At 46.6% G+C, this 21,548-nt stretch overlaps 1 protein-coding gene across 1 annotated transcript in view; it reads right to left on the bottom strand.

Moving 5' to 3' along the window:
• Positions 1 to 1,305: 1,305 nt before the first annotated feature.
• ALDH1A3 (aldehyde dehydrogenase 1 family member A3) overlaps positions 1,306 to 21,548 on the bottom strand; it is a 36,354-nt gene continuing 16,111 nt past the window's right edge. Inside the window, exons 7-13 of the mRNA XM_079910192.1 lie at positions 20,054 to 20,167; positions 17,503 to 17,605; positions 15,735 to 15,919; positions 10,928 to 11,092; positions 9,377 to 9,534; positions 8,526 to 8,600; positions 1,306 to 3,218 (exon numbers count right to left, since the gene is read on the bottom strand). Coding sequence (XP_079766318.1) covers positions 3,146 to 3,218; positions 8,526 to 8,600; positions 9,377 to 9,534; positions 10,928 to 11,092; positions 15,735 to 15,919; positions 17,503 to 17,605; positions 20,054 to 20,167 — 873 coding nt within the window. The 3' untranslated portion in view covers positions 1,306 to 3,145. The remainder of the gene's footprint in view (positions 3,219 to 8,525; positions 8,601 to 9,376; positions 9,535 to 10,927; positions 11,093 to 15,734; positions 15,920 to 17,502; positions 17,606 to 20,053; positions 20,168 to 21,548) is intronic.

The raw sequence follows: 21,548 nt of genomic DNA, 5'->3' as shown, positions 1-21,548 counted from the left end.
CTTGGGAATTGGCTTGGAAGTGTCTCCACTGTAGAAAATAGCCAGGACACTTGTCACATGGGTGGCCTGTTTTGAGCTGGTTGTATCCCAGCATTTAACTCTATCCATTGGCATGTGTTACAGGTTTGCATGAGGTGACTGCTACAGGTCAGTTAAGATTTCTTTCTGCTTCTTGACCCCTGCTGACCAGCATCTCATGTTGAATTGGCTCCTCCTAAGGTGGGGTCAGTTGGAAGCTACCTCCCTGACCTGCCCTTTCTGCTTTCTGAAGGTATAGTGATTGACTGACCCCTCAGTTCTTCTAGTCACCTCCCTTCAGCTGGGTATTCTGTTTCCTCAGACATTTCTCCTTGGACACTTAAAAAATGTCCCTAATTATCCACCTTCAAGCTCAAGTCAGCCACATGCTAGGAGCAAGAACATTAAAAGGGCTTGGTCCACCATCAGGAGAAGCTAGGGCATTCCAAAGGGTCCACTTTTAGAGAATGTGCCAACCTACTGTGCCCCACCCTGACAGGCACACAAGGGCAGGTGTGTACACACACACATGTACACACACCACAGCCAGTATATGTCCTCAGAATGGTTACCTTCATGGTAAAACTTCATGGTAAACCAAATGAAGGTAATGCCATTTTCCTTGAATTTTCTGCTCACATTTTGATTGGGAAATGGGAGGTTTCTAAATGCATTAAAGCATACACAAGTGCATATATTAAAAGGGATCTGATCCAAGCCTCCCTTAAATTTTCTCTGAAAGGGTGGAGCTTTACCTCTACATGGCCAAAATGATATGGACTCTCAACACGAGAGGCATGGTTGAACTTGGTGGACCTAACCAAGTACAGGAATGTTCTCGATCCAACTTCAGTGTCAGCATATGACTTGGTGATTGAGGCTTACTGGTTTGAAGCCTTAGAAACTTTAGGTAAGTTAAACCCAGACACCGAGATCCTCGTGGAGAAGTGGCAAAAATGGATGCTTGTGCACACAGTTGCAGGATACAGTGTCTTCCCTAAATCCCCGTGCAATCTTCCCCACCATTTCCCACACTCACATCTCTTCATCACTTTATGATAAAAAGGGACTGAGTCAGCTCAGATGACAGCTTCAACTTCACCAACTAAGATGCAGAGCCTCTGAGGCCAAGCTTGCTGCCTGGTCCACCCCCAAAACCATAGAAGTGAGTTTCACACTCAAGCTAAGAGTGGGACTTGATGGATTGAGCAAATGTAATTTTGTCCTTAAGTGATTGATACCACTTTATTACAAGCCATTTTGTACCAAAGTTCTAAGAAAAAGGTCAGCCTCAGAATGAAAAGGGGTCTGATCTTTAAATGAAAAAACATAATTTTCTCAAATATCTGATTTTATTTTATAGTTGTTGCATTGTTGAACACAATCTGCAGTTAGGGTCAGAATTCCCAGGCCAGTAGATTTTTTAAACCATACCACAGGAGTAAACCTTAACAGAAGTGAAATCTAATACTATATAGATAAATACAGTATATTACAGAAGGTTAAATACATCACCTCTGTTTACTTACAACTATAAAAAGATACATTATACCAATTATAAATAATGTAGCATTTCATATTAAAGGCATTATTGTACAATGAAAGAATAAGAACCCTCTAATGTATTATTATCAAGGTTAGTGTTTATAGTTACTTGAGAAAAATCCTGAAAATTCAGTGTATGAAGTCAAATCCTGATTTAACAAGTGACTGATAGTCTAAGTGATGTGTTAACTGATTGAGAGAAGGTGAATTGCATAGTGCATATTTCCACCAAGAATGATAACCTCACTTCACCTAAGACTTTCTCTATACATACACTGGTTTTGACACTGACCTCCATTTTATTACTACCGCCCCAATTTAATTCTCAAACATAACTTAATTCTCAAACATAAGCACCGTTAGAAAAGTACTAGTCAGTAATAGTAAAAGTATCTGAATAACACAATTTCAGTTTGGTTTTGTGTTTTTAAAGCTATATGGGAACACTTTCAGTTTTCCAAGTTAAAACTTGGAATTGCACATCCTTTGGATACACAGAGGAAAAGAAAAATTCACAACCTGTTATTGCTGTGCTCAGGCCACTGTAGTAGCAGACCCAGTTCCTCCATGAAGTCCAGATGTTATTTGTTAATCAATCACTAATTAATATCAAAGTAGGACTTTGAAAAACCAGGGCTGTATTATAACAGCAGTCTTTTCAGTTGTGTACGTCTTACTAAAGTGTTGATACCCCAACTGGAGAAAAGGAAAACTACATAGGCAAGTGGTAGAAATGCATAATTGGGAAAAGCAAATTATGGCTCTAATTTGTAAAATGTGGGACTTAATGATCCTAGGATTTGCTATACTGTTGTAGTGTTAGAGCACTGGGTCTTTAGCAGCGATGGTGACACTAGTGACATTTCCTGCCTAAGAAAGTGCCTTGGTTAAGGTAGACAATGACATAGCATTAGATAAGCTCTTTGGGCTGTTGATTTGGTCACATTCCAAAGGCAGTATTGGTTTTAAGCTGAGTTCCATTGTCAATGTCAACATACAGTCCTTGAAGACCATTCACATCCAAGGCCTTCAGGACCCTTCCATGGTACGTGCTTCCCCAAAGCTCCCCACATCTGATACTCCCAACCTTGTTTTTAACTTTTTTTTAAACTTACTGCTATTCCTTCCCACTGAATGGTAGGAGGGGCTTGTTCTGTGGGCAGGTAACACTGAGGAACCCGCAGGTACAGAGCCCTGTTTGCAGAACACGCAGGGATTTTTTTTTTCCAAATTCTTACTGAAGTCAGAGTCAACAAAGCATTTTTAAGCTACTGCTCGATACTTCAAATACCACTTCCTGTTGACAACACCCTGAGCCTCCTCACTGTCCCCGGGATCTGGTGGAAAGTGGAAAACAGAAATGGCCACTAGTCCCATCCCCAAGCAGGACTACAATTTCACACACAACATTTTGGTCAATAAAACAGGAGTGTGAGAGGAAAATAAAAATCGTTCAAATCCAGTAGATTTAAAGTCTCCAGAAGAAAGCATCCCAGGAAGGTCAGAATGTAGGTTTCTCTTCAGCAAGTTAGATCTGCCACATTCAGCTGTCAGATGTTTGAGGAAGGAGCCTGCCTTTCCTTCAGGGGTCCTTGTCGTCGAGTTTGATGGTGACAGTTTTCACTTCTGTGTATTCAGCCAGCGCATATTCACCTCTGTGATCACAGAAAAGAGGGAGATATAACATGGGCAGGCACTTAGCCATTCTGTGTGAACCGAGTTCTAATGCTTCACAGGTTAGTACTCTGTTGGGCAGTCTGGAGTCTGTGCAAAGGCCAGAATGTGAGGACTTAATAGAGTCTAAGGACTGTAAGACCATTAGTAAGTTTAAGTACCTGGATATGTAACTGAAGGTTAAATGTCAAGTTTTGTGTGTGTGTGATGCTTCTGAAATATTCAGAAGGACTAAGGGTTTGCCTTCAAAGGATGAAGGGGATTTAAAACAAAGTGGTAAATCCCTGGGTGGAGCTGCTTGAAGAGACAGAAGAGGCAGAGGCCCGAAGCTATTGACCGGGTATGTGGCCAGAGCATCCATGTTGGGCAGGGACATAGAGGACCTGGAGCTGGGGACCAGCTGTAAGAAGAGTGAGGCCAGTATGGAGCGGCAAGGGGCGCGGACGTTAGCAGAGTGGACATGAGGAAGTCCGCAGCCTTTGAGTCCATGTTTCTGGTATACATCCTTTCCTTAAGTCTTGCAGAGCCCAGTGACCCATCTCAGGCATCATGAGTCATCCTTAGGGCAGATCCCCTTCCCAGAACCGAGAGGTGGCTTTGGATCGATTTAAAAGTCTCTACAAGACTTGCTCTGCCATTATGTAAATAAGAATGTGCACCTGTTTAGGAAAAGAGGTGGCCATGGAGGCTCTGTAGCTAGAAACACTCGAGACAGAATCCCATCTCATCCCTTAGACCAGAGCTTCTCAAAGTGTGGCCCCCAGACCAGCAGCACCAGCCTCACCTCAGAACTTGCTCGAAATGCAGAGACTCAGGTCCCCCAGACCTACTGTGGTAGGCAGAATAATGCCCCCCCTCAAGGCGTTCACATCCTAATTCTCTGAACCTTTGAAAATATTAGGTTATATGACAAAGGGGAATTAGGGTTGCAGATGGAATTAAAATTGCTAATTAGCTGACTCATGTCAGATATTTATCCTTCAGAACCGTGAGATAATACATTAATGTTGTTTAAGCCACTAATTTTGTGGTTATTTATTGTAGCAGCAATAGAAAATTAATACTCCTACTGAACCTAGGGGTGGGGCCCAGAAATCTGTGCCTTAACAGCCAGGGGATTCACAAGCCATGGGATTCTGAGGTAGCTCAAGCTGGATAACTACTGGCTTGGATCTATGCAGTTAAGGCAAGTTTTTTTGCCTTCCCTGAGCCTCAATATCATCATCTGTAAAATTGGAATACCATCACCTCCCTACAGTTATAATGATTAGAGTTGATTCAAATAGAGCAAATTTACCTACTATGTGCTAGGTAAAAAGTAAATGGTAGAAAGTAATATTATTTTATTGTTAATATGTCATTGAGTTCTTTGGTAGTGTCCTAAAACGAAGTTCAAGAATGATACATGACAATGGGTGAATTATTTTGTAATTTTTTCTAAACATAACAAAATATAAAAGCCATATACAGAATGCTAAATTCAACTTTTGCAGAGCAGAAAACTCCATTAAAAAACCCAAAGGCAAATTATAAACTAGAAAAAAATTACATTTACAACACTGTGTGAGAAACGTAGTGCTGTTTTCCTTAATACACAAAAAGCTCTTACAAACCAATTTAAAAAAACAAATGGAAAAATCAACAAACGACATGAATAGTCAGTTTGCAGAAGAAAAATAAAGATTACCAATAAGTGTTAATAAGGTGCTCAACCCCTTACAATTAAAGGAATGCAAACCAAAAGAGTGGGAGCCCATTTTTCATTTGCTGGATTACCCAATTTTGGGAATTTATTCTGAGAACAATTCCCCACAAGTGCATAAAGATTTATGCGCAAGGAAGAACATCAGCATGGTCTGTAGCAGCAAAACCCCTTGGAAATAACTCAAAAGTCCATCATAGGAGACCACCAATAAAAAGAAGGTTAGGATATCCAAAACCCATTCTTAAGAGCAAAAAGTATTTTCCTCCCAAGTCATTTGAAAACAGAAAAAAAACACATGTTTACATCCATTGTATGTATAGAAAATGTACAATAACCTTTAAAAATGAGCACATCGTATTGTACTGTAAAAATTCAACGCAGTTAATGATTTCTCAACTGCATAAAGAAAGAAAAGCAAACCAAGTGATAAAATCATGCTGAATTAGCACATAACTAGTAAGTCCAATATGAAATCACTCCTGTAAGATTAAGTGCATGAATCACCTCATTCTTTTTATTCCTGCAGTCACCGCCCTAGTTCAAGTTCTTGTCATTCTTATTTGACCCCCTGTGGCCCTTCCTAAATGGTTTCTCACCCAGTTGTGACCGCCTTGGCGCTCACTCATCCATAAGCTCAGCCTTTCTCCCATTGGACCTCACCAGAATGTTGGGGGCATTGGCACTGCTGTTTATAGAGTTCACTACTGTGTGCTCAGAGCCTAGCATGTGCCTGGGGCATCAAAGGTGCTCAGTAAATATATGCCAGTGAACAAATGAACAAGTGAACAAAATGAATAAAATGGATGATGGGACAGTGGTTACCTCTAACAAATGGGATTGAGGGTCAGGCGAGGGAGACCTTGACTTCCCACGTGTCTCTACAGTGTGCATTTTTTTTTGTTACTATATTGCAAAGCAAAACAAAGAACTAAGAAAAGTGTCCAGGAGGAAGAGAAATTGCAGGCTTCATCCCAAGACCTGTACAGGGAGAGATCCCAGAGGGGCCGGTGGGTGGGCGGCAGATAGCCAGTCCCACCCAGGCGGCCGGGGATGGGGAAAACCATGGAATCCACCGCATAGTGCTCCAGCATAAAAAAGGGGAACTCACTGCAACGTGAAGACATTAATTAGAGACAACTGAAAACGGAAATTTGTTTTCAAGCCAGCTTCCAGTCTCCTTGTGAATTATGTTAAAGTACTTTATCAAAAGCTTTGGGAAAATATATGCCAAGGGTCGAAAAAACAGACAAAAGTCCCAATTTTGGCTAACCGGCAGGATGACACACGGACTGAGTGCAGCGGATACTCCCCTGCCCTGTTCTGCAGCGGGCAGGCGGTGCCACCGGGGATGCGGAGGGAGATGCAGGTGAGAAAAGCAGTAATAGTGGGTGTGAGTCAGTTGCCTAGAAGTCAGGTGGGCCCCACACACCCTTACTGCATCCAAGGACATCTGCTTTGGGGACTGAAGTTCTTGCTGTGGGAGGAGGCTGTGCCTGGCCTCTGTGAGGAAGGCCTTGTGGGGTTCTGGGTCCCCCAGCTGTCACAACCTGACTGGTTGAAGCAGCAGAGCGAGGAGACAAATGACTCTGTGTACCCTGGCTGGCTTCATCCCAGGTGGCTCACAGAGGTGACCCCTGCTGAGCAAGGCCCTGTGGTGTGGTGGGTTTAAGAGTTCAATCCCAACTCTGTCACTTACTGGTAGTGTGACCTGGGTAAGGCACAGGACCTCTCTGGGCATCCCTGAGTTTCCTCATCCAAAAACAGGGGTAGCAGTAGTACCTACCTGCAGTAGACTGAACATGTGTGTCCCCCTGAAATTCAAATGTTGAAGCCCTAATCCTTAATGTGAAGAAATTAGGAGGTGAGGCCTCTAGGAGGTGATTAGGTCAAGAGGGTGGAGCCCTCAAGAATGAGATTAGTGTCCTTATAAAGGAGACCCCAGAGAACACTTTCTTCGGGACACAGAGAGAACACGGCTGCCTGTGAACCAGGAAGAGGGTCCTCAACAGACACCTGGATATTGAGCCTCCAGAAGTGGAGAAATAAATGTTTGTTGTTTAAGCCACCCAGTCTACTGTATTCTGTCCCAGCAGCCTGAATGGACTCAGATTATCCCAGGGACTGTTGTAAGGACGGCATGCCTTAACATGTGCAAGGCTCTCAGATAGAGGTCGGCAGAGTCTGTGCTCAGCAAATGTCAGCTGTGGCCAGTGCTATTGGTGGGCCCTAGAGGTGATGCAGGTAATCCCAGCCCAGGTCTCATGTCCCTGGTGGACAGGTGAGTGTGAAGAGGTAATGAACAGAGGCTCACAGAACACAACACAAACAAGCCATTCAACAGAGGGCACAAGGTTTCTGTAAAGGGTCTTCATGGCCAAGAATTTACTGAGGTTCTGGAAGGTCAAACCAATTTTAGGAATTAGGGGGACACAAATGGACACACTCTACTCAGATGTTCAGATGGCTCTGCTGTATTGCCACGAGTCAGGATGAATGAGAAAGAAGGACTGAGAAGGGGGAAGGGCCCCCAATTCCCTGGAGACTGGTCAAGAGCATTTGCTCAGGGATGGAAGCCAGCCCCGTTCATTCCTTCATACATCTTGATTAAGAATCTGGAAGGGTAGCTGCCCAAAGGCCCCACTAAGGCCCAAGCCAAGGGGAAGCATTTGAGTGCTCCTACTGGAAGATGTACAAATAAGTACGAAGTGATGCATCTGTATATAAATAATACAAACTGTTTAAATAAGAGGAAGAGCTCAGAGTCCTTTGAGATGTTCCAGGAATGACCCTGTGTGTTGTCACAGATGGTTTCCCTGGGAAGATTGATCCTACAAGCTATTTGTCCACAAAGGCTAATAAAACCCCAACGACCACCAAGAAAGATGTGGGAGAGAAGGCAGCATCTGGCTGGAAACCACAGCGTGCCCACCCCCAGAACACTCCATCCAGCTCTAGGCCTGGGTCTTTTATCTTGGGCCAGACACAGAAGATCCATCCATTAGTCTAGGTCTATGGAGCACAATCTCCCAAAGGGCAAGACAGAAGGGCACCATGAAGGAGTGTGCGGTGGGTTTGACAGAGGCTCGGAGGTCCAGCATGTTGCAGTATCCCTCTGAAAAGGTACTGAGGAGGAGCCAGAGTCACCCACGCTCTGTCCCTGGGAACTTACTTATGGGCAGAAGGGCCACAGCCTGACCTGGGAGACAGCCCATCCTCCCTGCTGAGGGCCAGGGTTTGAGTGAGTAATGACATCCTGCGTCTGGTGGAAAGTGCACTTCCCAGCTCTGCCCTGTCCTGCAGTGAGCCTAGGTCAAGTACCTACTGAACATCTCCACATGGGATGGGTGCTGGGGAGGACACATATGCTGAGGCTGGGGGTCGGTCCTGGGGTGGCGTGAGGATGAGGGTAGGGAAGGGCAGGAAGGGGAGAGAAGATGGGGGACACGGCCCAGCCCAGGGGGAAAGCACAGCACAGGGGAGAGCTCAGTGGACTGGAGGGTGGGCCACCATTCACCGTACACTGCGGACCTAGTGTATCTTTTATCGGCCCTGCTGACAGGCATGGAGTGACAGAAACACTTACAGTTCTCTGCCATTCCCCGACATTTTAAAGCCACCAAATGGAGCCTGTGCGTAGATGGCATTGTAGCAGTTGATCCTGGAGAGAGAATAAAGAGAAGTTCAGGGTCACCAGGAGAGGACCCAGCTGGACCTCAGGTGTTGCAGCTACTAGGCACTTGGTGTAGAGCGTCACCTAAAGGAGACTTTTTGTCAAGGTTTTAATCATGAAAACAGTGTTTTTGATCTCTGCCTTCTTGCTCTTACCACCAGAAACTAAAATTTGAATATTCTGAAGTATAAAGCTTCTCACTGGGATAGGAAGGGAATGACAAAGGGAGAAAAAGGGAGAGGAAAATTATGGCGAAGGGAATAAGAATTAGCTCTGAAATGAGACAGGCCTGACCTCAAAGTTCTCCTGATTCTTGGCCTCCAATTCATATTTATCTTCTAATATTATCTTTAAAATGGGGATAGTGTAATCAGCAGAATTATTGGCGAAACAGGAACTTTCATCCATACTTTGCACAAGAGCATGTGCTGCTCTTAGAATTAGAATAAAAAATAAGGGGTGGCCCAACACGGTGGTCAAGAGCATGGGCATCAGAGCTGGACAGTTGGTCCTGAGCTCTGCTCTGCCACATACTAGCTGTGTGACCCTGGGCAAGTCACACAGTCTCTCTGTCTCTTGATTTCCTCATCTGTGAAATGGGGGCGATAACAGTACCCCTCTCAGAAGGTGGTCATGAGGATGGAGCAAAGTGCTTAGACAGTGCTTGGCGCATAATGTACAACTAAAAGCTCTTTGTTAACAGAAGGGTAAGGAAGCCAGCTGGCCGGCAGCTCAGGGGGGCCGAGCACTCATGCTCTACTCACCAGACAGTTCCAGACTCTAATGCGGAAGCCAGCTTCAGTGCTTTGTCGAGGTTTTTTGTGAACACAGCTGCTGTTAGTCCGTATTCAAGGCTATTTGCTCTTTTTATCACTTCTTCGATATTTTTGAACTTCAGTATTGGCTGCACTGGTCCAAAAATCTATGATTAATTGGAAGAATGGCAGTGAGAACCTGCTGGAATGAAGCATGTATGCCCTGAGCAGGCACTTCCTTCGTTTATGCTTTTTTCAAACACCCACAGTGCTCACACGCACGAAGAGGATAACTGAAGGAGAGAGTCCAAACATCTTTTTAGCTGTGTGATGGTTGAAATCCCAAGGGAAAGACTGAATTAAACAAAAATAAAAAATAACAACCAAAATAATACGTTGGGTCGAAGCTCTCTCAATGTGGTCAGGGCTTCTAGAAGCCCCAGCTTCAAGCTTTGGAGGAGCCCCTGCATGCTGGGATGCACTGAAGACAAAACCTTGGAAGTCATTCTTGGAAAGTTATTGTGAAGGGTGTTTGCAGGCACAGACTGCAGGCCCTGGTCTTTTGGTGCTGCATTTTCTATCAATGAAGATGACCTAAAATGTTTCCCTAATAACTCCCAGGGGAGGGGATGAGGCAGTGTTCCTCACCATCTACAACATAGCAAAGGAAAGGAAAGAGCTACAGGCTGAACATTTAAAGGTGATTTTGAAAGGAGCTTGTAACTGATTCAATGCTCAGCACCATAGCCCAGCAGGACAGGGTCAGCCTGCTGAAATACCTGCCCTGGTTCCCACAGAGCTTGTCATAGAGAGGTTTAAAGAGCTGAGTCTCATGCCATCAGGGTACAGTTAGTAACGCATAAAAATCTCAAGGAGAAAGTGTATAAAAGGCTCGAACCGGGAAGACTTAGGCAATGATTCACTCTTTCGTGTGCCCCAAAAGGCCACATTCCGGGGTCCAAGCACCTGGGACTCAGGTGGGAACCAGTTGTAACTAGCTTAACAGTGGCACTGAAAGACACGGTTAGAATTACGCTCTTATTGGGGGTCATCTTAATTTCCACCATTTCTAAGGATGCCCATGATGGAAAACTTCAAAGAGACTTCTAGCCAGGACATATTTTTGGAATGAACACTTGTCATTTAAGTTCGGTCTGGGGGAACTGAAGGCAGCTTTGGGCCCTGAATCCATGGCTCAATTCCTGACAAAATGCACAGGTTGCAATGGCCCTCCACCCTAGGCTAACCTGAGGACATGTTAGAAGACAGAAGAGGGATTGTTGTTCCCCGGAGACAATGAGCAATGGGTGGAACTGGGGGCTAGGACAAACTCTACACAGGGCTCAGGGGTCCCAGGAGCAGGACGGCTTCCCAAAGGACCCCTAAGGAGAGGGAAAAGGCCACAGGAAAAAGGAAAACAGTCCCTTCACAAAGATTTCTGGGATCCCTGGGCCCTGGAGAAGACTCAGGTTTGAAAGGCCCAGCCCCCTTCCCCACCCCCCTGGGCCCCAGCTCAGCACAGGGCCCCACAGGACATGGTTTTTCCTGCAGCCCCAGTACCTCCTCTTTGGCGATCCGCATGGTGTCGGTAACTTCTGAGAAGACAGTGGGTTTGATGAAGAGCCCCCTGTCTTCCATGGCCGAGCCCCCATATTCCAGCTTGGCTCCCTCCTTCTTTCCACTCTCAATCAGATCGAGGATTTTGTTGAACTGCTTCTGGTCAATCTGTAAAACAGTGAGAGGTAAGCCCGGCTTCCTTCTGGGAGGTGACTACCAACTTATGTGTCCAACGGCCTCCTATGTGATCACTGTCCTACCCATCATGTTTTGGCCAAGAAAAAATTGATGTACCAGATGTTCCCTGTATGCAAATATTCCTCCGATGCACAAATCTGGGCTCTTTGGAGCAGGGGAGAGATGGGCTTTTCTCATCCTCTCCAGGTGTAGGTTTATTCATACACCCTCCATGCTGTTAAGCAAATCTGTGGGTGAAACAAGATCTGAAGTAGTCAAATTCTTTGTTCTAACTCTTCCATCCTTCTAGGGTTGCCAGATTTAGCAAATAAAACCACAGGATGCCCAATTAAATTTGAATTCCTAAAAAGCAATGAATGATTTTTAAAGTATAAGCATATCCCAAACAATACTTGGGAAACACTTACACTAAAAATGTATTCACTGTTTATTTGAACTGGGTGCCATGTATTCTAACTGGCCACCCTGCACCCTGCTCCTAGGGCACCAACAGTTATTGGAATTCTCCATCCAGAGTGCAGAGAAGTGAGAAGTAAATCTGACCACCTTACTCATCACCCCTGGACACAGAGTAGAGGCTCAAGGTGAGGTAGAGGGGCTGCTCCTGGTTGATGGGGAGCCAGCTCGTCAGAAGGGCTCCATCTTCTGTCACCTTGTTTAGGGGTCTCCTGGGCTGGGGTGTACCCTGTACCACCAGCCTAACACCCAGCTTGTGGATGTTGTATTCGACCGGCTGGCAAAGGGCACCTCTCTGGGAGACTCAAGGGGGGAAGTGCTCTTCCCACCAAAAGTGATCCCTCTTCCCAAATCCGTGGGAACCCTGTTCTTGACCCTGACCCTGTTGCAAATCCCCTCCCTCTGGCTGGGAGAGACAGAGCTTTGTTAGATAGGTTTGCTATAGCTGTGACTTTCAGATAAAAAAGTGGTTTAATTTAAGCAAATTTGAATAAAAAAATAAGCAAACCCAATGGTGCATTTGGATGACTGTCTGTCCCTGAGGAGTAGGCTGGCTTTCTTGGAAGGGGTGGGCACAAACCATGCAAGCCCCTTGACCAGTCATCTTATGAAACGTGGATCCAGTGTTAAAACACCAAGTTGGATCCATACCTCACACTCTGTACCAGGATAGATTCCAGGTAGATCAAAGACTTAATCATGAAAGATGAAGTCATAAAAAGTTTTCAAATTCTCTCATGTGGGAGAATGCCTCCATAAGTTTGGAGTGCTGATGGCCTTTCTATGGCTTGAAATCCAGAAGCCAAAAGAAAAGATTAATAAATTTGAGAACGTAAAAAAAAAAAGAAGGCAAAAACAGCATAAGCAAAGTCAAAGGGCAAAACAACAAACTGGAAAAAATTGACATATCATAGAAATAGCGCTAGTATGTAAAGAATTCTCTCTAGTATGTAAAGAATTCTTAGAAGTGACAAAAAAATGATCAGCAGTACAAGAGAAAAATATGCAAAGCACTTGCACAGTTGATAGAAAAGTAAATATAAATGGCCTTTAAACATGATAAACATGATAACAAATGGCCTTTAAACATGATAAGATGTTCTACCTTACTCATTATAAGAGATATATGTACATTAAAAACAAATGAGATATCATTTTTAACTATCAGATGGGCAAAACTCCATACATATTCTGTTAGTAAGGCTGGAGAAACAGGCAAGCTCATACAAGGTTGGCAGGAACGTAAGTTGGTTCATGTTTTTGGAAGGTAATTTGGCAATGCTTGTAGAAATCATAAATGTGCTCTCACTCAGCAGTCCCACTTGGGCAATCCCTCCTGTGGATTTCCTTGTGTATGTGTGGAATGACATACTCTGTGGCACCGTGCGTGACCGCACACACCCACATACTCATCAGTACGTGTTACTTGAATTCTGTTGGATTCATACAGTGGAAGTGTATGTACATATAAAAAAGAACAAGGCAGGTTCCCATGGTTTGGTATGATATGGAAAGCTCTTCATGTTTCTTGTTAGGGGACAAAAATCAAGGTGCAAAACAGTACTGTGTATAGATATTTTGAGTAAAAACAAGGGAAACCAGAATTCATATTACATTCTTGTATACATACTCAGTTTTGCTTGTATATACAGAAATTCTGGAGAATTTTCTTCTAAGAACTAAGAACACAGGATACCCATGGATGGAAGGGTAAAAACCATGCCTATGAAGGAAACTTTTTCACTACTGACCTTTATATGTCTTTTGGGTTTTGACCGTGTGTTAAGTACTGCCACCTAAAAAGTAACTCAAACTGCAGCATATCTCATAATATCTCAAGGTTCCCTCAACTTCTCTCTGGGAAGTCTTAACCAAGTCTTGGGTTAAAAGTGCCAGGATTGCTCTCTCCTCCTCTTTGGAGACCAAGAGGCTTGTGGGGCTTCATCAAACTACAGACCCTCAGCGGCCACTGACCATGTTCTGCCTCCAAGACTGTCTGTCCTGAAGCCAGCGGAGGGCCCCATGGAAACTCTACCGTCCAGACTCAACTCTTCCTGGCAAGTCCGTGTGAATGTGTTGTTTAAATCTAATAATCCTCCATGAATGTCAGCTGGTGCCTCACAGTGCGAGAGAAGGACCTGCTGGGAAGTGAAGGCTGCACCAGGGCACAGCACCAAAGACGGAGAAACAGGGTCCTGCAGACGGCCAAGGCTGTGAGTGGCTCTGCCGGAGAGGAGAGGACAGAGAGGATGCAGGACCCCGCCCCCCACCAGGTGGCCTGCGTGAGTCTGTGCATATCTTTGCTCAGTTGCCAAACAAACCTGAATAATTCTGGAGTGTTCTGGCTGCCTGCAGTGGACACCTATCTGGTCAGCTAGCTGTTTTACAGGCATGAGACAGACAGAACTATTTAGACAGCTGTAAATCCTCTTGGAGTAAAGCCTTATTAACGTAGATGAAAAAGCACTTTGGCAGAAAAAAAGACCCCAACAACATCCTAAAATAATATGCTGAGGTTAGATGGCTTAAGTGAGTTTTCAAAAGGACTTTCAGCAGCAGCATCAAAAGCACTGATGAAATCAACACCACTGTGCTGTTTTGGAAGAGATTTCTATATCTGGCTTCAAAAGTCAAGCCTGAAGCCTTGGAAAGAGACTTATGAATAATGATGGGGTAAAAGGGATTCCTTAGAATGGGATCAGCTCACATATTTCCCACGGATTCTGGGTTAGCTTTACAATCACAGCAGATTTGATAATGACTTGTGGCCATGTCTGTATTCATACCTGAAATCCAACCAAGGCCGATGGACAACTTTGTGTCACTGGCTGCTGGGTTTGGGGTTGAGGCCTGACAGGATGCGGAGTGCTGGCCACAAGTGGAGATGTTTCTCTCCACCAGGGTCACGTGGCTCCAGAGCCACAGAGCATGTGGGATGGGGCAAGGCAGGGGTGGGCACTATAGCCAGAAACACACCTTTTCCACATGGCCCTCCCCTATCCCCAGCCAAGATGGTTAAGCAAGACCTAACTGATGTGGCTTGAAGTCATGCACAGACATTTGCTGCCACTTAGATCAGGGGGCCTGCCATTTAATGCCCCCCCTTAAAAAATAAAAACGTATTAAGTGCCTTGAAATGTTCATAATATTCATCAATTACACTATTTTCCAGATGAGGAAACTGAGGTTTGGAAGGAGCTTGTGGCTTTCACAAAATCACAGAGCCAAACTTGCCCTCAGATCCATGGCTTCCCGTGGAAACACGTGGTGCCAACGCAGTGGGTAAGTAGCCAGCTCCCGGAACAGACACAAATTGGGTGAGTCCTGACATGTGATTTGAAATTTCCTGGCTGGAGCAGGACTTTGGCTACAAGCAAAGTAGGCTGCTGTTGAACTCCATTTTAATAATGCATGGGATGGTCAGGCTGCCCTCTTTTAAATATTTATCCATCTGCCGCACTGCATACTTAGTAAGAAAGTGATACAGGACCTGCCCTCTTAAAGAGGTTATTAAACCTCGTGGTTATGATCATTTTCATCCTGTCGTTAGCTTCAAAAACCAGGTCTCCAGAGATGTGTTCCTACTGCCTGGAGATGTATCCCCATCCTCCGAGCCCTTTCCAGTGGGATTCTTTGGTTTCTGATGGTCACTTTGTCCTATAATGCACATGAGCTCAAGGGCCTCCAGGCTGAGGCCTCTGGCTCCAGCTGCTGCCTCCACCTGTACTCTGCTGCATTTTAGCCAGGGTTACAACTCGCTTCTGCAGGGAGCCCAGCCAGGCAAGACAGCCTCTGCCTGAGGCTCTCTCCTGGGGACCCTGGTGGCTCAGAGAAGGGTTGGTCCTTTGGCTGGAGGGTGCAGTCACATGGACTTATGAACCGGGAATGCCTCCCTTCCACCAAGGCCTAGAGCTCAGCATTATCTGCTGCAAAGAGCAGAGCTCTGTGTGTACACCCCCATTTCATAACACTACCAAGACCTGATGGGAGTGAACTGTTGCTCAGCGTCTGAACAAAAGCCTCAAGTGGCTGGGCAAGTGAGTAAGGGAGTCCCCTGGAGTCACAGAGCACCAGAGCTGTACAGGGCCAGGGCCAGAGGCCTGCCTGGTTCAGCCCCCAGACGTGCACCTCAAGATCTGATACGTCAGTAGGTTACCTGGGGCCCCTGTTCGGTCCTGATGTCGAAGGGGTCTCCAATGGGCCGTTTCTTGGCGAACTCCACGCTCCGCCTGACAAACTCATCATAGACCTGCTCCTCCACAAATACCCTGGAGGCGGCCGTGCAGCACTGGCCTTGGTTGAAGAACACTCCCTGATGGGCGCACTCCACTGCCAAGTCCACTGGAGAGAGGGGGCGGCGAGGGAAGAGGAAGCGATTAAGTTGTTAAGGCCGGACTGGCGACAGCTGCAACTCTAATTGCCCACATGAGAAAACAGGCCCCGGGATGGCTACGTTTCAGAAATTAATTTTGCTCAGCACTTCCCAAACAGAGAGCATGGGAAAGGGGATTTTTCGATCCATGGAGTTTGGGGTTAAATAGGTCCCCTGACTGCAGGACTTAGTGTCTTTACTGCACTAATGAGCACAGAGACTTGTCACATCCTCACCTCACTTGCCCATGACCTCACTTGCTCACATGACCCTTATCCAACCAACCCTCAGACAGGAGTCCTGTGTTTCAGCTGTAGTTTTCCTCATTGGGAGGGAAAGAGGGTGAGCTGAGGGGGTGAGCAGAAGGGGCACCCAGATATGGAGGCACAAGAATGCAAAACAGGAGTCCGGCTCTTTGGAACTCCAAATGTGGGTCACAGTGGGGCAATACCCAGTACTGTTCCGTGTGGCTCCAGAGACCACTAGCAACACTGATGAGGCTTCCATCAGGGAGCACCAAACCAGGCAAAAATGAGCAGTCCACCTTCACACCCAGCCTCCCTTTCTTTCCTTGGGGCTTGTTTCCTCACCCAGTCCTCTCCCGTTGAAAGCCAGCTTCAAGGAGTAGAACTGAAACCAGTTATTTACACCTTGGCGAGAAATTGTGCTAGGATCATTTTTCTCAGGGATATTTGCAATTCCAAACTTATCTGAGTGTGGAGTGGAAGGCTTTGTACTCCATGAAAGGAATTCCTGGCACCAGTGGGCAGGTGGGGGAGGCTGTTCTTTAAGGCAAAGGTGTTTTAGTGTACTTGGGAAGTCACACCAAAAATCTGGCAGCGGACCATGTCAGCAGGTCAATGAATGTCTGATGTGGCCCTTCCTTCCCTCTTCTGGACATGACAACCAAGAAGAGTGTCTATTTTAATATTATGTCATGAGACACAAACTGCCCCCAAGCTGCTGGGCAGGGTGGCTTTCCCAGGGAAGAGGTAGTGAAGGGAGAGACAGCACCTAGGCCAGCAGGATATCTTTAAGGGTCACCTGCCACCGGCCTCTGTTTTGTCAGATCTGAGACAAAGAAGGAAGAAATATCTCAAGTCTTCGAGAGCCTGAAAGCATCATAGGAAGTACCGACTTGGAGGGTAGAATGATGAATGCTTGTGGGGGGAGCACATGCCCTTCTCCTCCTCCTCTTGGCCTTCCCCCTCTCCCCCGACACAGGGGGCTCTGGAGAAGAACCCCAGCCCGCTTGTCATGGCCCCAGCTCTGCAAGGACAGGGAAGGCAAACTCATGAAGGGCAGAAACAGGCGGCCTCTCTGGCTACCACAGGAAACATGTCCTCCTCCAACGCAGCTTTCTACCAGCAGTAAAGCTGGCGTTTGGATCTCCATCTGCCTATTATTTATGGAGGGATAACCCGAGGTGGAGAAACATCCCCATTGTGTGTGTGCTTGTCTTTCTCAATTGGTTCTGATTTGGGCAAGGAAGTGGGGAGAGATTTATGGGTCCCATAAAGCCCCAGCAATGCCCGGAAGGGGAGAGACTCACGGTCGGCATCAGCACACACGATGCAGGGGTTTTTCCCACCAAGCTCCAGTGTCACCCTCTTCAGGTTGCTATGGGAGGCGGCTTCTTTAACCAGCTTTCCAACCTTCAGGATAAAAACCAGACCACATTAAGCCTCGGACACAGCTGGATGTGGCCCACACATTCTGGACAAGCCTGGAGGCATGAGTGTGGCATGGCCTGGGCTGCGGCCTCCCTACCCAGGCACCCTGGGCCTTGATGCTGCCCCCTCACTCCCCTGGCCTCTCCCAGCATTCCCTCTCGGATCAGACACGGCTGGAATCCCGGATCTGAGTTGCTCCACGTACTGGGGTGGACGGAGAGCCTTCGAAGGCTCAGTGACTTGCCCACGGCCACACAGCTGGCTAATGGTGGAGCTGGCTGTCACCTGTCCTGGTGCCTGTCCCTCCCGGCATCAGGCTGGTCCAGCTCAAGGGACCAAGGGGAGGTCAGTCTGTGTGGTCCTTTGGTATAATCTGAGGGAACCTCTGAGAATTAGGGAAATAGGGGAGTTAACCTTTAGGATGGGAAACACACCCTAAGACTGAGGGCCCCCAGCGGGTAGGGAGAGAATTGCTTTCCTATGAAGTAACGGGAGGACCACTCAACAAACTGTGATGTCCAACCTCCCGCATGTACCTACCATCCCCTGCACTGCTAGAGGTGGGCTTGGCCCAGCACACAGCAGTGACTTGTCTTGGGCCGGGTGCCACCAACTTCTGAGTTGGGAGACTCTTAGAGACCAGTGTGCACACAGGGGCCTAGAGCCGGATAGCCAGCAGGAGGCAGAGCTAGGCTCTTTCAGGGCTGAGGCTATTTCCTCAAAACTAAGGTGAGAGTGCCTTTTTTTTTAATGTTTTTTTTTTTTTTTTTTTTTTGATGTGGACCATTTTTAAAGTCTTTATTGAATTTGTTAGAATATTGCTTCTGTTTTATGTTTTGGTTTTTTGGCTGCGAGGCACGTGGGATCTTAGCCCCCTGACCAGGGATCAAACCCGCCCCCCCCTGCAGTGGAAGGTGAAGTCTTAACCACTGGACTGCCAGGGAAGTCCCCGAGAGTGCATTTTAAAACTCGGCCAGCTCCTGGGTGATGGCCTGAAGGAGGTGTGGATGGCCTGATCCAGGTGATAAGGACTGTCTCCAGGGAGAGTACCTGAAGCAAACCAGCCTGCTGTGGGCCTGCGATCTCTTGTGAGGCTGAGGCACAGCTGGGGGCCTCGGTGGGAAGCACCCCTCTTAGGGAGATGCCTGTCAGTTGAGCAATCCCTGGGGTCACAGAAGCCACCTTCTTGTGCAGGAGGCTGGCTGCCTGGTGACAGCCCCACCCGGCTGGACCCATGGGTAGCCCTGCAGTCGCCTAGAGAGAGAAGCTGGGCAGGGGCAGGGGCAGTGATGTTTCTGCTGTTGGGTGAGAAGACTGGGAAGACATAGGAGCCGCTGGGGGGCAGGACCCTCTCTGCCCCTCCGTCCCCCTCAGTCCCCTGTCTTCCAGCTATTGTCCAGCAGCCATAGGATTGGGTCTTGGGCCTCTGGCTGGACTAAACTAGGAGGGAGATGGGAGCACTTACTGCTGGGGAAATTTTATCCATTTATTTTTTTAAGTACAGAAGAAGTACTTTCTCATTAGAAATAATTCCCACATATAGATGTGTGTGAATTAAAGGGGAAAGTTTTTATCTTCCCTCACTCTGTTAATGCCCCAGGACCTGCCCCAGAGGAGGCCACAGTAAGAATTTTTGGGGGGAGTCCTTCCAGGTAATTTCTATTTCTCTACACACACCCTTTTACTAATGGTATATACATATATATAGTATATACTTTCTTACAGTTTACTTTTTTTTTCTGGTACGCGGGTCTCTCACTGTTGTGGCCTCTCCCGTTGTGGAGCACAGGCTCCGGACACGCAGGCTCAGCGGCCATGGCTCACGGGCCCAGCCACTCTGCGGCATGTGGGATCTTCCCGGACCAGGGCACGAACCTGTGTCCCCTGCATCGGCAGGTGGACTCTCAACCACTGCACCACCAGGGAAGCCCTACAATTTACTTTTTTTTTGTGCTTCAGCAATAGATCATGGACAGCTTTCCTTATTGTAATGGCTGTAAAACGTCATATAGGATGGATACAATATACTTGAAAGTATGTCCTTGAATACTCATGAGAATAGTAGTTGCTTCAAAATGGAATTTCTGAAACAACAGTTTACACTTTCAAATGTACGATCAATACTACAATATTGCCAATCACCTTAGGCTTATTTTTTAACCTTGATTATGCTGTTTATCCTATGGATATTTCAATTTTTATTTTATCTTATCTATGAATATTTTCTTCTGAGGCTTCTGAGTAAATGAATTAGATATTTATTTAGTTTGGAAACTGGACCAGTAACTTTTTTTTTTAACTGATTGTTAAAAAAAAGTACTATTTTTTTTAGTACAAATATGTACTAAAATGGGGTCATCATAGTTTAGCCTCTAAACAGAGAATTCTCAGCGACAGCCACTGTCCCCCATAGTCGGCGAGGAGGGTTACCTCTGTGGACCCAGTGAAGGCTATCTTGTTGATCTGAGGGTGAGAAGAAATTGCTGCTCCCACCGTGGGCCCAAATCCTGGCACGATGTTCACCACGCCCGGAGGGAATCCCACCTGGGAGGAAATTGAGATGGTGTTCAGAAGAGGAGGTTGGGTGAGGTCCCTGAGCAGAGCAGCACCCTCACCTGGAAGCTTGGGCCCGGTTCCTATCGCCACCCCAAGACCAGACCCAGTCAGCCAGTGTGCGGGTGGGGCCAAGGCAAGGCACACACCCTCCTTCTGGGCGGCCCTGCCTACCCCAAAGGGCTTCTGAGCAAAACGGCAGTGGCCATTTCATAGCAGAGCACCATTCTGTGTGTGTGTGTGTGTGTGTGTGTGTGTGTGTGTGTGTGTGTGTCTGCATGGGTCTGTCTCTGTGTGTGTGTCTGCATGGGTCTGTCTCTGTGTGTGTCTATGTTTGTGTCTATATGGGTCTGTCTCTGTATGTCTGTGTGTGTGTGTGTGTGTCTGTGTGTTGGGGGGAGAAGGGACACCTTGGTCACAGTCCCCAACTCGGAGGTACCTGCAAAATACCCTTCCTGGGCTTCAGCTTTCATTTTTAAAATCTGCCCCATTAATGTTCCAAATGGCAATATGGTCTCACTCCCTCAGAATCCCTGCTGTTGAACCTGGGTCACGCCGAGAGCCAGCACATCCTGAAGGCAGGGAGCGACTTTTCTTTCACATTCATGCTTGGTGCTCCTCATATGCTGGGTCCTCTTTATTAACCAAGAGCACCACAAATGAACAGGTGGGGGATGCTGAACCACTGGGGCATGCTGAACCCCTGGGGGATGCCAGTGTCTTCATTAAAACACATTATTTTAGTAAGGCAAGATTTTACAACATCGTGCTTGAGTCTTTAGTTTTCTTAAACACTTTTTGAAACAGTTGTGACTTTAGAATCTGTAAGTCTGATTACTACGATGTCATAAGGTCCTACATCACGGGTCAAAGGAAAGTGGGAAATTGGTCAATTATTGGCTCTGCAGCCTTACATCTAAGTAATAAAGGTCTTGCTTTCCTGTCGTATTAGCCCAGCTGAGAAGTGGAATGAATGGATCTTACTTCCTATCCCTCTTTTCTTCGAGTTTCTTTTTAAAACTCTTTGCAACATACGAGTTGGGGACAAAATGACTGAAACACATTGCCAGGTGTGTCTGGAAGGAGGTGTCCCTTTGGGCTGTCCATTTCCCTACGCGGTGGCTGCCACGAAGAGGACGGTCACCCGAGAGCAGAGCATTGGTGAGGAGGCTCAGGGCTCAGCAGTAGCCCCTCCAGGGGGAGCTGGCGAGATCACCCACCCACAAGAAGAATGGACCATTTTGTACACCACATGTGCAGGGCCCAAAGAACCTGCCTCCCAAGTAACCCTCCTGTAAATTCTCTAGACAAAATATTTGGTCATAAACCATGGGTTTGAGCTCATAATAAGAGTAAATCATTCTCATTAGGA

Source organism: Stenella coeruleoalba, assembly GCF_951394435.1.
Source record: "Stenella coeruleoalba genome assembly, chromosome: 2".
In the NCBI taxonomy this organism is placed as follows: Eukaryota; Metazoa; Chordata; class Mammalia; order Artiodactyla; family Delphinidae; genus Stenella; species Stenella coeruleoalba.
Note: the sequence above shows the minus strand (reverse complement) of the source record. Positions and strands in the feature narration are given on the sequence as shown.